At 35.6% G+C, this 14,983-nt stretch overlaps 1 protein-coding gene across 1 annotated transcript; it reads right to left on the bottom strand.

The window, feature by feature from the left end:
* Positions 1 to 582: 582 nt before the first annotated feature.
* Positions 583 to 9,513, bottom strand: LOC143239439 (uncharacterized). Its single transcript, XM_076480496.1, has 2 exons — positions 8,605 to 9,513; positions 583 to 5,126 (listed from the first exon to the last, which is right to left on the bottom strand). The coding sequence occupies exons 1-2, from the start codon at positions 9,199 to 9,201 to the stop codon at positions 5,055 to 5,057; spliced, it is 669 nt and encodes a 222-aa protein (XP_076336611.1). The 5' UTR covers positions 9,202 to 9,513; the 3' UTR covers positions 583 to 5,054.
* Positions 9,514 to 14,983: the final 5,470 nt, after the last annotated feature.

Raw genomic sequence — 14,983 nt, 5'->3', positions numbered from 1 at the left:
TGAGGGTCGCGGGTTCGCATCCCCGTCGCACCAAACATGCTCGCCCTTTTAGCCGTGGGGGCATTATAATGTGACGGTCAATCCCACTATTCGTTGGTAAAAGAGTTGCCCAAGAGTTTGCGGTGGGTAGTGATGACTAGCTGCCTTCCCTCTCGTCTTACACTGCTAAATTAGGGACGACTAGCACAGATAGCTTTCGTGTAGCTGTGTGCGAAATTCAAAACAAAAAACAAACAGCTATCCGCAGTTGAACTAATTTAAATTTCAAGAGAAAATGTATTTGAAATATAATAATTATCAAAGCACAAATATAGAGATTACCGCTGGGAGGACATAACCAGATCTTTAATACGTGTTAAGTCAGAGTTATTTACATTATTGATAAAGTTGAGGAACACATTAGCGGCTGTAGATTTATCGTTTCCTACAAATAGGTTATTTTCTGTATTTATCGTGGTGTAAGACTCTGTTAGAGCTTCAGTTCGCTTAATGACTTTTTAATATAATAAAAAAATGAAATAAAATAAATTAGATAATTTATTATCTCATAAAAATTAAATGAAGATTTTGAAAGAACGCTGAGAATTATATTCTTTGTAAATACACGCCATTTGAATTAGTCGAAAATGTAGAAGACCAGTTTACCTATCTAGCCATCCAAACGAGTTTAAATTATATTTGCTATATAGTAATAACGAGAGGGCGTTCCCAAAAATATTGGGATATAGGTAGACATATTGATCAGATGGAGTACTCCCGGAGATTTAAGAGTTGGCCACGCCCATTACATTAAGTTTAACAGTCTTTTTCTCTTTGTTTTAAAAAGCAATAATAACGTGTAAATGTATCTCGGTTGTACATTTAGGAAAAGAAGATTTAGACCCTGATGCTACACGTTTATTTTATGTTAATTACATAAAACAGTATGGTAACAGGGAGTACAATAATGGGTTTTCACTTTTAAATAGTTAGTTTGTTTTAATATCCAATAACAAGTGTACAGTTTGAATTATTACAATAAGTGATCAGAGTGTGGCTGGAAGTATATATTACATTTTTCTGGGACTGAAGCTGTTAGAAAACGTTAAGTTTCTGATCCACGGGGGGTCAACGGTAAGTGTACGGATTACATCGGAACAATCCACAATTGTGTAGTTTTTGCCTCAAGTAAACAACAAAAAACATCAGTTTTTCATCAGTTAACCCTTTTTCTTACGCATACAAAATTTATTTATTGGTGTTTTATTTGAATAATTTTTGCCATTTCATGCAAGAGAGTACTTAAGCCACATGATAGACAGAAAGATCGTACATATTATGATTTCTAGAGGAAAAAAAAATTTGTACGCTTTGAGGCAGTGGCTTCACTTGTGGTATACAGGAATGTCATGTCCTATAACATCTATAGTGATATAATTTCTTTCTAAATATTGATTATTTAGTTTCAGTACTGTCGTAGCAGCAACACGTGGTCGGAGGTGTTCAATATTATCTTGTTATAGGCTCCTCAGTCCTTTGTTCTTTTGTTAGATGACAAATTCTGCCCTCAGGGATATTGCAGTACATCTTGAACCTGGATTAAAGCTACTTAGAAATAGAATAACCTTCGCATTGTGACGTCAATGATTCTTATTGCTGATCAATGTAACGCTGCACACTGAACAAAGAAAGAAAGCCGGCGTTTAGAATCTAGACATTGACTTTGTATTTGTTCCGTTCCCAAAAAAACTATTAGAAGTTAGATCAGCACTTTAGTGTTGAGATAATCCAGTTCGCTGAAAGGAGATATTGAGGATTAATGTTTGCATAACTCGGAATAAGGCCTGTTCATTTTAATACATAGGTACATCCTCAGTTTTCAGTGTTTTGTATCGGATAAAATAAGGTTTTGGACATTTTATTCGAAATATTTACACTGCTTTCACACTAACTCCGAAAACTCGGCCAAATACTCTCACATGGGAAGTTAAATTAAATCACTGAGTTGAATTACTGAATAGAAAACGTTTTAGGAAATCAATTTCATGTGAAATTACTACACACATACATAAATAAATTGTCCTAAGGCTACTGCCTGTTTGAAAAACTAAAAGAGCAATGCTACCGAGAAAATTAGGAGACTTTCGAAGAAGGCATGTTTTATATGAGCTTAAAAAATTTCGTTAGCTTCTCTTAACACAAAATTATCTTCCTGATAGCATTAAAAAGTGATGTCGAATGTAATATTTGACTATAAGAAATTCAATGACAATTTCTTGCAACTAAAACTGTGCATAAGAGTTGCATGAAAGTTTCTTAAACGTCTGACAAATTGCAAATAAAAACGAATCAGACTCGAAATAGGAAAAAGTATAATTTTACATTATAGGTAAATGTATGTAATAGTGTTCAACCAATAAACTATCATCCTAGTGGTTAAAAATTACAAAAAAAAACAGCTCGTCTAATGTAAGTTTTGTTTAATGATCTTTATAATGTTCATAGCAAAATTTAATTATTCTCAGAATTTTTTGTGTAAAACAACTGTGAGTTCTAAATTTTCTCAGTAATTTTGAGAACCATAAATCCTAGGATTCACGCCGAACATATTAACCACTAGGTCATACCCGAGTCCTGGTTTGTTTGTTTGTTTGTTTTGAATTTCGCGCAAAGCTACACGAAGGCTATCTGCGCTAGCCGTTCCTAATTTTGCAGTGTAAGACTAGAGGAAAGGCAGCTAGTCATCACCACCCATCGCCAACTCTTGGGCTACTCTTCTACCAACGAATAGTAGGATTGACCGTCACATTATAACGTCCCCACGGCTGAAAGGGCGAGCGTGTTTGGTGCGACGGAGATTCTAACTCACTACCTTTAAATTACGAGTCGAGTGCCCTAACCACCTGGCCATGTCAGGCCCGGGTCCTGGTAATAACTGACAATGACAAGTTGCGTACGTGAGAAATATTTCAAAAATGGAGTTAATTCCAAGCACTGCCAAAACAATGTATCGAAATATTTCTTTCAGACAGCAGTGAGAACTGATAAAATGAGGTTTAAATACTTGCTTATATTTATTTTTACGAAGGATAAAAGATTATGAGAGCAGAGCGGTTATCTTTACTGTGAAACTGTCAAATCGTCTTATTAATTTGTAGCTGTTTCAACCAACCCCTTAAGAACAACAAAGAAAATCAATAAACTAACACGTTCGGTGAAAATTCTTGAGAAAGATCATATAGACTGGTGGAATCTCGGTGATTAAACAGAATCTGTTTTTACAGTAGTTCTAAGATTACGATGTAATACAGGAAATTCGACGTCACGGGGCTACAAATTGCATCCAAAAGTAGATATCAACATTTGTTTTTCTTTGTCCGAGTTCCATATTTGCTACAATGCTTTTTTGTCATGTTTGTCAGTTGTATTCTTTACTAATTAATGAGAGTACGACTAAGTTAGTTGAAAACTGGCGAAGTTGAGACAGATTAATGTGTAACTGGTTCACTTGATATCAGAAATCTTTGTCGTAAAAAAAGCTGATGTGTTAACAAAATCGAAACTGTTTTTCAAGGGTTTAACATAACTTTTAAACTATACTATACAAACATGCATGTAAGAACGTTAAAGAACTAAGCAATTTAATGCCAAAATTAATTGTTTTCCTGGGCTTCTTGTTGAGGGATACTTTACTATCACCAGGTGACCACTTTGGAACCATGTTGGAAGGGTAAAAACTTTTTTTTTTCCTGTAGAAGAAAAACAACGTGCTGAGACAATGAGCATGTTTACATCCTCCGTCATCTTGATCACTAAACAATATATGACACTCCGCTAAGTAAAGTAATCCTATATTGGCACGCACTAGTAATGAGAACACGGCAACGTTGCTTCACACACATATTGGTAGTACAGTACTGTAGAGCAACTGGTGAACACTACGCCTGGTAAAGTAGTCCAAAAGTGTTTTAACACTCTAGTAATGAAATAAAGAGCCATTGTTTCAAAAATACTAGTAGTTATTAGTAAACAATGCACCTGTAAAACTGGTCGTCGATATTGGATCGCTGTAGTTACGGAACAAGGCAATATTATTTGGCAACTGGACAGTAACTTGGAGAACACTACATCTGGTAAGATAATCCAACAATATTTTAACACTTCAGTAACGAGACACGACAACGTTATTCGGTACATGGATAGTAACTGTTGAACACTCTAATAAAGAAATGACGCAGAGCAATGCAACGTATAATGGGAACCTTGTATATTTCTCTAAAAATCAGCTAGATTTCAAATAAAATGTATAGAAGTAATTGTTTAACTCCTTTTATAACTGTGAATATCTATAACCGAATAAAATCATTCGATAATTAGTTAGAAAAATTGTCTACTTGCCAAGAAGAGAAAAAGGAGATTCGAAATATGTGAATCAGATGCACAGAAACTCAACTAATTTAACATAAAATATTCTTATTCAAGTTTTAGCTAAACCTACTTTGTCCTTCTCCGACTTAATGATACCAATGTAATCATGTATACGTATAAACGTCTTTGAAGAAATATTCTACATTACACGACACACTCTGGAAATGTGGAATTAATACTCTCCATGCGAGTGTTCGTATCACAATTTATGTCGACACTCATGTTTTCGTAAACTATAAAATTCACCAGATCGCGAAATGTGCTTCAAAACTGCGTCAGTCATTGCATCAAATAACTTTTGAACAACAGGTCGACCACGAGAGTCTTCATCCGGGATTTAGTTACCGAGCATCGGCTGAGATGAAAGTGCATTTCCTCGGGTCTTTACAGTAGAGCGGGGAAATTAAACTACAGGCGCAGTCTTCACTGGAAAAATCTCTGTGTAAAATAATATACAATCGTCTATTAAAAAAGATAGTTTTCACGATCGTTCCCCTATCATTTTTTCTACGACAAAATAATGTTTAATAATTTAGAAAAAAGTCATTCTAGGCATAAAAACAAGTGAGTAGCAAAGCAACCCGCATAATACGAAGCTGTAGCGATTGATGTCATAGAATAGAATTTGTGAGGTCGAGGTTGGCACGCTAGCTGTGCAGTGTTGAGCCGTAGTCCTCGTAGAATGTCAAGTACGGGTTGTAACTCTCCTGCCCACATGTCTGAAACAAAATAAAAACATGCCACGTGACTAAAAGGTCACACAAAAGGTTTGTACTATAAAAACAATACGCCTGTTCCAAGAGATACAAAAGAAATTCAATAAACTATTTTCAACGTTAGTGTTTTCCACAAATATATTTGTAATTAGTCTTAGAATAAAAATAATAGTAAGTTGATTATGAAATGGATATGCAAAACGTACACATTATTTTTTGTCGTTTTTTGTTGGTTTTTTTTTGTAGAAAATAATAATAATGTTAGTAGGCGGCGATGGCGGAAATTTGAAATACTTTTTATATTCTTTGCCTGATCCCCTACGTTGTGTTTCAGCCCCGAGTCAAATAAATAAACTACTAACAAAACTTAAATAATTATTACACAACGTAATGATTTATTATTTATCTAAAGAGATAACGTTTCTAACATATAAAGGTGTTCGTTAATATTATTAATGGTTAGAAATGTTCTAATTTCTCTAACGTCGCTTGAATATTCTCAACGGTTACAAATGTTCTAATTATTCTAACGTCGCTTGAATATTCTTAACGGTTACAAATGTTCTAATTATTCTAACTTCGCTTGAATATTCTGAACGATTACAAATGTTCTAATTACTCTAACTTCGCTTGAATATTCTCAACGGTTACAAATGTTCTAATTACTCTAACGAAATTTCAGCATTCACAACAAACTGGTCACTGCGAGAAAGTTTTATCACGAGTGTGTATTGAGTACTGGAACACTAAAGAGCCAGGTTTGTGTTAATCACGATCATTACGATACTCACAATTAAAATTACTTACCCGCATATCACACAACGCATACCGGTAAAGAAGGAAAGTCTCTCTTTTGAAAGCGCTCGGGTTTCGTGTTTTATGATTCTACGCTATTTTTAGTATAACGCATGCATCCTTTATCTGGTTTTACAGTCTCATATTAGGGGGAATATTGAGAAAAACATATTAACAAAAATTAACTCCATACAGTTAGACAATCCAATGAGCATAACTCACAGTAATATAATTCATAAAACCCGAGATTAAAATTTTATAAATGTATATTGTTGTTTAATTTTATATCTATATATATATATACAAAGCTGTTTCTCTAAGTCGCTCATTAAAACACGTGCTTGAACACGTAACGCACGAAAGATCCAAGTTAGCATTTGTGATTTATGTATAAACGTTTAGCTCTATGTTAACGACTAAAATCTTTATTTAAATTAGAGATCAGTGAACGTTTCATGGAATAAAAATGTATTCGAATGAGGTTTACTTTTCTCTCTCTTTGTTATTTTGTGTGTGCAAAGCTACACAAAAGGCTATCTGCGCACAGTGGTTTCTAATTTTAAAATGATAAATTAAATATTAGAAGGAAGGTAGTTAGCCAACAATCCACACTGCTAATTGATGGATTGCCTTTTGATAATTGACAATACTCTTGTAACGGACCAACAACGTTAAAGTGCGGAAGACGTTTTTCCGGCAAACAGTACATGAACCGGGAATTCTCAGATTCACAGTCTGGGAACGTTAACCACTAGGCCAGGCTCGGCCCAAGATAAGAAGCATTGGAAATAATAAAATGTGGATTAAAAATAATCATTTTGTCATTTAACGAGTACAAAAAGTCCAAAACTCTTAAATATATAACATCTGTATTTATTAATGCGAATTGTCAACTACCGTTTTCGTTTTAACATGTTGCCTTAAACACAACAGCGTTTTGAGAATCTAGTTAGTTCGTGAAAAGAGTCACTTAGTGAGAGACTTTGTCTGAAGAAGTCAATGTTTATAGTAAACCTTTCGTCCAATATCATATATCGTTAACTATATATAGATTACACCTATCTGATCAGTACTATATCTAATTAGCTATCTGATCAGTATTACATCTTCTAGCTATAGGTTCGACCTATCTGCTATGTATTGTGTCTAATGAGCTTTCTGTAGGTTGGGTATATCTGATCATTATTGTATCTTATGAACTATGCACAGATTGTACTTATGTGATCAGTATCGTATCTCATCAACTATCTGTAATTTGGACCTATCTGTAGGTTGGACCTAACTAATCATTATCGTATTTCAACAAATATCTGTAAATTGTACCTGATCAGTGTTGCTTCTCATCAGCTATCTTTACGTTGCACCTATCTGATATCAGTATCGTATTTCATCAAATATCTGTAGGTTGAGCATATCTGATTAATATCGTATCTAATAAACTATCTGTAGGTTGTACCTATGTGATCAGTATTGTTTCTCATTGACTATCTGTAAGTTGCACCCATGTGATTAGCATTGTATCTCATTAACTATCTGAAGGTTGGACCTTTCTGAAATCATAATTACAAATAGGAGTTAAAAATTAAAGCTCAGACATCCAATGAAAGTGTTAATCTGTACATATTTGAGATTAAATGAAAAAATACAAGACTAGAATTGTTATATTGTCAATTTTCATGTTATCTCCTTATAAGTAAAAATAGGCGTTTTCTGTGAATAGAAAAAGATAAAGGAGTTGGTTATAAATAGATATAGGAACTACATATAGGTGAATAAATAGGTAGAACAAGTAGTTAAATCAACACTAAATAGTGTTTTTCAAAGATATGACCAGCTGGTAAGTTCATTTGCAGGATTTTTTCTTCACGGCCACCTTTTATGTCGCTTGTTTCATGCTGCCATAGGGCACAAACGCACCGCTTCCCAATGTAAGCGCGTGCCGTGCACGTTTCAGTGATTTTGAAAACACAGGTAATCGAGCGTTAACCTTAATCCCCCAGCCTGCTAACTTGCAGGATGATTGAATAATTGGGATATTTAATACATTATCTATTTCTTGGGATAGCAGCAGGTGAACGTATGACAGAGTTCATTAATTTGTACCAATACGAGTTTTGTTATTATCCAGAGGTTAACATTAAACCCACGTTTCTAAAATTAACGTCCGCTATGACCAGGCGGTTAGAACGCTCGACTCGTAATCCGAAGGTCGCGGGTTCGAATTCCAGTCACACCAAACATGCTCGCCCTTTCAGCCTTGGGGGCATTATAAAGTGATGGTCAATCCCACTATTCGTTGGTAAAGAGTAGCCCAAGAGTTGGCGGTGGGTGGTCATGACTAGCTGCCTTCCCTCTAGTCTTATACTGCTAAATTAGAGACGGCTAGCGCAGTTAGCTCTCATGTAGCTTTGCGCGAAAATTCAAAAACAAAACAATTATAAAATTAGGCCATACGTGTTATAGAATGAAAAAGATTTATTAATCGGGACAAGGTCACGAGGAAAAGGATACAAACATAAGGAGGAAAAAAGTATTTCTTATGGTATATGGTTCAGAAAATACAGAGAAATTAATATTGAATCTTCAATAACTGCTGAAAAGGCTTAATCAAAGAAAACTGTGTAATAACTCAGGGGTGATTGTTTTACTGGAATAGCCGAGATTCGCTCAAAAGGTTTCTACCTACATTTTCTAACGTGATCCATCGTTGGCTAGCATCATTTTCTTTGTTCACCGTTTCTACTTCGGAAGCATCCAGAAAGTCATCCAAGCTTTGAAGTGGGTCCAGGGGAGATGTCTGGACTGTTTCCGCCTCTTCTAACATCTCCTGGAGTGCAGCAATGTACTCGATAGCTCTGTGTAACGTTTTTACTTTCGATAATCTCTTGCTCTTGTTTTCAACTGGAACGCACTTTCGAAGTCGAGCGAATGCGTTGTTTACGGCCTGAACGCGCCTTCGCTCTCTGGCATTCCGCCTGGCCACTAAGTGTGGAGGTTTCTCTCGATGAGGAATGTGTTTATAAACGGATTTGCCCCCGTTCTTCCTCGATGATTTCTTTCTAGAATTCAGCTGTTGCTGGGACGTTGAAGACACTGTCTGATGGGGCGGCGACCGACACGCGTCCAGCTGAGACGGAAAACACGTGTTCTGTCCGTTCTGAACACCGCTAAACCGGTCCATTCCAACAGGAAAGTCCCAACCTTGAGGTGGTGAGTTGGGCAGTAGTGTTGAGCCATACTGACAAGCAGGCAAGTCACAGATGGGCATTATCGCTTGCTCCATGGTCTTGACCTTTTGGAAATTAGCAACTATTTGCTAGGCTCAGAAACTGCAGTTTTTTTTCGTTTTTCAACGAAATGTCTAGCAAAGTCTCTAAGAGTTTTTTTATTCCTCCTGGTGTGCGTTACTTACCCTCACATGTTAGTATATCATGGTTTTGTGTTGTTCCTTTATTTGACTTTACCACAGAAACTTATTTTCAGAACACAAAATTTGTGGTACTGGTACAGTCGTTGGCAAGACGTTCAACTGAACGTCAACGTATCCTACGAACACCTGGTCGAGCTGAAATTTTATGCAGGCGATGTAGTCCCGTTTGCCTGTCCACCGCTTTATCGTTTTCATTGCTTATCCTACTAGTCAATCTTTACACAGCAGGGCGTGCCGTCGAGCGAGACACGTGCGGAGTATGTCACGCTTGACCAATCACAAGCCTGATGCATTACGTATATTATTAATTTGTTGACGGCAGTGGTGAACCGAGATTGTTACCTCGTGCAGCGCACGTGCCTTTTACACTACGCTTACAATCAGTGGCGTAATTGGATGATAATGTCAAGAACGACGCGGCATCGACAGTCTTTCGGTTACTTCGCAGATATACTCGCAAATCTCAACGAACAAACGCGAAATGTTTTGATGAAAGTAAACAATCAGTGAGAGATTTTAGAAAAGAGAAACAATGAAATATCAAAATGCGTTTCTCGGTAGTTTGAAAACTTAGGTGACTGGTAGCTTGTTCTATACATTTATACTTCTCTTGTGTATTATTATATATAATATACTGACCTGAAGATACACAAAATAAACTAGCATTCAGCTGAGAACTGCAGTTCCAAGCTGTTTCATTCTTACATCTGGGTCAGCGATTGGTATTTGTTTTTGTACGTCTTTAGGTGTGAGAAAAAACAAACGTATTTTTGTTACAATTTCTACTGTTAACTTCGAAGTAAAACTAAATCGAGTGCTAATCAACCTGAAAGACAGTTAGACACGCTTCTGCTTACAACGTTAAAAATTGTATTCTATAATCGAGCTAGAATATCACCATTCTTAACATTATTATGTTTTCATTGAAGTGACAATGATTTCATCCTAAAAGTTACATGTTTGAACAATAAATATTTATAATAAATGCTAACGTTCTGAATATCAGCTATATATTAACAACTAAATAATAATTATCAATTAGTTTTATATACCAACTGTAACAGAGATACGAAATATTCCATAAATTAAATGTCTCCAATCACAAATGACTACTCTAGTGGTCCCAAAAGTCTTAAGCGTCGACATGTTTTGAAGAAAGCTGTTTCTGACAGTTTTATTCTGAGTTTACAAATACTTGTACAAAGGTTTAGTACCTGAACCAAATAACTAATGCTATTCTGAGATATCCCTATGATAGATTGAACTACAACCTACGATATACCTATGATAGATTGAACTACAACCTACGATATCCCTATGATAGATTGAACTACAACTTACGATATTCCTATGATAGATTGAACTACAACCTACGATATCCCTATGATAGATTGAACTACAACTTACGATACCCCTATGATAGATTGAACTACAACCTACGATATTCCTATGATAGATTGAACTACAACCTACGATATCCCTATGATAGATTGAACTACAACTTACGATACCCCTATGATAGATTGAACTACAACCTACGATATCCCTATGATAGATTGAACTACAACTTGCGATACCCCTATGATAGATTGAACTACAACTTACGATACCCCTATAATAGATTGAACTACAACTTACGATATCCCTATGAAAGCTTAAAATACAACCTAAGTACAAAAACCTGTTTAATTATTGAGGTACAGGTTAAAGAGTTCGTCCTTTTCACCCGTTTTGTCTTTGACGAAATTGTCTTTGTTACTGGTGCAGAAAGAGAAACACGGATAGGTCAAGCTGGTTTCGTTTTTTAAATCGTTATTTCAACATCGTTAATAACGTAAAAGTTGTATTTAGTAGCACAAACGCCTCAACATATACGCCGACGCTTGGTGAAAAAGTCTAAATCAAGTCGATGGCTTCTGCTAAGAGTCCTGGAACAAAAACTGAACATTCAACTGTTTTCCAAACGATGGAATTGTTTTCAGTGGTATCTTCAACAACTTGTTTGAATGTATACTATTGTGTGTGTGTGTGATAATGCCATGTATTTCATGAGACAGATTTGGAGACTTATGTAACACCTCCAAGATCTCTTATAGAGCAGCTGTCTGTCAACTCACCACCAGCACCCGGAGGAATGTGTGCCTTGAGGGGGACAGGTGAGCCGAAACCCTCGCGGCCCTCATTGGCACGAGACATGCACGCGAAAGAGCCCTTCCTCGCCGTGTGCGAGATTTGCTGACCCTCGTGCGGCGACTGACTTGGCGGCAGCTGGTGCAAATCCACGTGAAACAAAACGTAAGGTCAAAGTTAAGATACACCACACATGAAGAAGGTATAAAAAAATAAAACAATAATTAAAATGTGCTCTTGTTCTTGGCAACCACTAGTTCGCAAATGTCTCATTCAACACATAGTTTTGACTTAACAATTAAATTATGTTAAAATATTTAGTAATATTTAATAGCTGTTTGTTTATTGAATGCTTATAACAAAAGTATAATTATTTTGTAAAGTATCCTTATTCTCTTGCAACCATGAAGAGTCACCTGGCATAAACTATATAAAACTATATAATAGATACAAATGCGTAGCGTGCACTTGCTAATACATCTAATATAATTCTGTTCTAATATCACTTCACTAGTATATTGATAACATTACAAAAACTCATATTAATCGTACTAATATGTTCGTTTACCTCTGTTTAAATCTTTATTAACATTACCAATATTTTTGTACAAATTTTGTTTCGTAAAATACAGGGAAATATAATTATTTTGTATTTCTTAAAGCAAACTTATAAATGTTGCAACAAAAACTTAAAATTTACCACAGTATAGTACGTTTGAAAGGAGTTAAAGCAGAAAATAGCTCGTGTATAACTGTACACAACCCATTACAGAACAGAATATAAAAAGGTCAATGTGCTACAACTCTCATATAATCAGTATTTCTGACACTTGAGAAGCTGGTGTGACTTGTTAATAATAAAAACAACACACGCACATGGAACAAGGCACAACATTGAAAATTTGGTAAAATTTAGCGTAAGAGATATGATAGAAACATTAGGTTATTTACTTAACAAGCAATACTCAAGTTTTTTAAAGCCTTATTACCAGGGCCGGATTAAGGCAACTAACGCCCTAAGCACAGCCCAACAATGGTAACCGCCCTCGGCCCCTCCATTGCTTAATTGACGAGACATTAAGACTCAATAAGTGCTGAAAGTGAAATAAAAGTTTGAATATTTATAACCTTTCTTCAGTTTCCTTCCAGGCCAGACCCCACAATTATATTAAATAAAACTTTTTTTATTTATTTAACAGATTGGGTATGGATCAAAATCAAGCAATGACTGAGGCTTTTCACTTAGAAATGATGACAGAAATCACTTCTTTCATTAATGATAAATAAAAAGAATTATTTTTACTGTATATTTGTTTTCACTCTGAGTTAACGAAAATGAAAAATTTCCTCAAAACCCTTTTATTAAAAAATTCTTACTTTGAACTTAAAACCCTGTAAGCAAATTATTTACTTATACCTTAATATTTATTTAAATTTTAGAAAGTTTTCTTCTAGACTTTTTTAATTGCAAAGTCTTTGATCAAGTCCTCAAAACTAATTTGGCGTAACAAATCTGCTTCTATACATAGCAGAGACAAGGCATTCAAACTGTCTTGTCACGTAGTTGTTCTGTTGGGATTTTTAATAGGCTTGAGTTCAGAAAATGAACGCTCAGCTGTGCAATTTGTGACCGTTAATTTTAAAAATATACGCAATGCAATGACTACATTTGGAAACGCACACTCAATTTTGTCTTCTAATATTATTTTGTAAACTTCAGCATGACTGAATCTGGGTTTTATGGCGCACATGTGAGTGAAACTGCTGAAGCTCGACAGAAAGATTAGTGTCCAAATCCTCTGGGTAAGCATCAATTAGCGTTTGGAAACACTCAGAGTACCTTTCAGTTTCAGCAGATAAAATGACATCATTTGGCAAATCACTAAGGAAAGAAAATGTTTGCTATTTCTTTGTACGCCTCTCCTCTTCTTCACATCTGGGTTTCTAGTTTATCAACAACTGTGTAGAAGGTGGTGATACGAAATTTATTTCTGGCATTCAGATCTACTTCTTGTGCATCTCCATCATTGAGTACCTTCCTTCTAACATGTTTGCGAGTTTGAGCTGCATTATAATCAACATCTGGTAGTATTTCCTTTGGAACTGCTTCAAATCTTTCAAAGTCATCCCTTAAAGTGAGTAGTTGGTCAGCTAATGACCCGTACAGATCTGCACATTTTTCTTAAGTTCACAACTTCATTTTGCAGAACTTGACTTGTTTCATGAAACTTTTACAAAATCTCATATCACATGATCAACATAAAAACAAATTCTAGCTCTTATTTGCAATATTTTCTGCTTCTCTTCTAGTGTCTCCCTTTTGTGATTGGTCTTCAACTAGACATCCAAAATCTTAAAAAAAAACTACAAAATTGCTGTTGTTGCTGTAGCATGTGCTTTCCATCTGGTATAAGAGAGGGATTTTAACACACTTTCATTTCTAAGACAAGCTTTAAGAATTTTCCACTGGCTGGTTGAGGCTAAAAAAATGTAAAGAGCAAATGCATTATAGAGAAAAAATTAATTATCACTTGACAGCAGTCAACAGCACTTCGGCCTACCAGATTTAGTGAATGGGCTGAACAGGGCACATATATGGCAAACTTATTTTCTTCTAAAATCTTTTGCTGCATCCCCTGATAACGCCCAGACATCTTAGCAGCATTGTCGTAAGACTGGTTCCTAAATTTTAAAAAAATTAAGTTTGCAAACTCCACGTAAGTACTGCAATACCTGGTTTGCCATTTCCCCAAAGGTATAGCTTTTCAGTTCCAAAAAGGTTAAAAAGCGTTCAATAGGTTGCCCATCTTTTAAGTATCGAAATACAACACCTAACTGATGTATATGTGATAGATTTGGTGTCGAGTCAACTGACAAGCAGAAAGAACCAGAAGAATTTACTTCATCAACAATGAACGTATGGACTTTCTGAGCCATTGGTTGAATGAGTTCTTCACAGGTGGTTTTGGACAAGTAAGAATGATTTCCTTTTTCAGAATTTAGGTATTTCGAAATGTGCCCTGCTAAAAATGGATCATACTGATTTATAAGCTCAAGCAGCCCTAAAAAAATCCCATTCTGCAGTGAACCAAAATTTTCATCTGTTCTTGGAAAAGCCTGGCAATATTCAGCTAAGATACAAATAATAGCTATTACACGTTCCAAAACATGTTCCCAGTAATTGCATTCTTCTTTAATTTGTTTTTCCAACTCTTGTCACAAGCTTAAACCTTGCCTGCGAGTTAAGTGTGTTATCATAGAGTCTCGGTGAGTAGTGCTTCTTTCATGATGACCAATTACAATAGCATTTTGCTAGTCACAACAACAAAACGCGAGGAAAGTTTAGGGGCAAAACGTTTACAAACAAACCAGTAAACTGATCCTGTTGGTGGTGAATACAATAACCACTCTCTCTTTTATTGCTCACCATTGGCTTTTATCCCAAAGAAAAGTTTTTTTTTGCGAACAGTATCTCTTTGGTTTGCCACTATTCCAAGTCCGGAAA

Source organism: Tachypleus tridentatus, chromosome 13 (assembly GCF_004210375.1).
Source record: "Tachypleus tridentatus isolate NWPU-2018 chromosome 13, ASM421037v1, whole genome shotgun sequence".
Classification (NCBI taxonomy): domain Eukaryota; kingdom Metazoa; phylum Arthropoda; class Merostomata; order Xiphosura; family Limulidae; genus Tachypleus; species Tachypleus tridentatus.
This window is presented reverse-complemented; position numbering and strand designations above follow the sequence as displayed.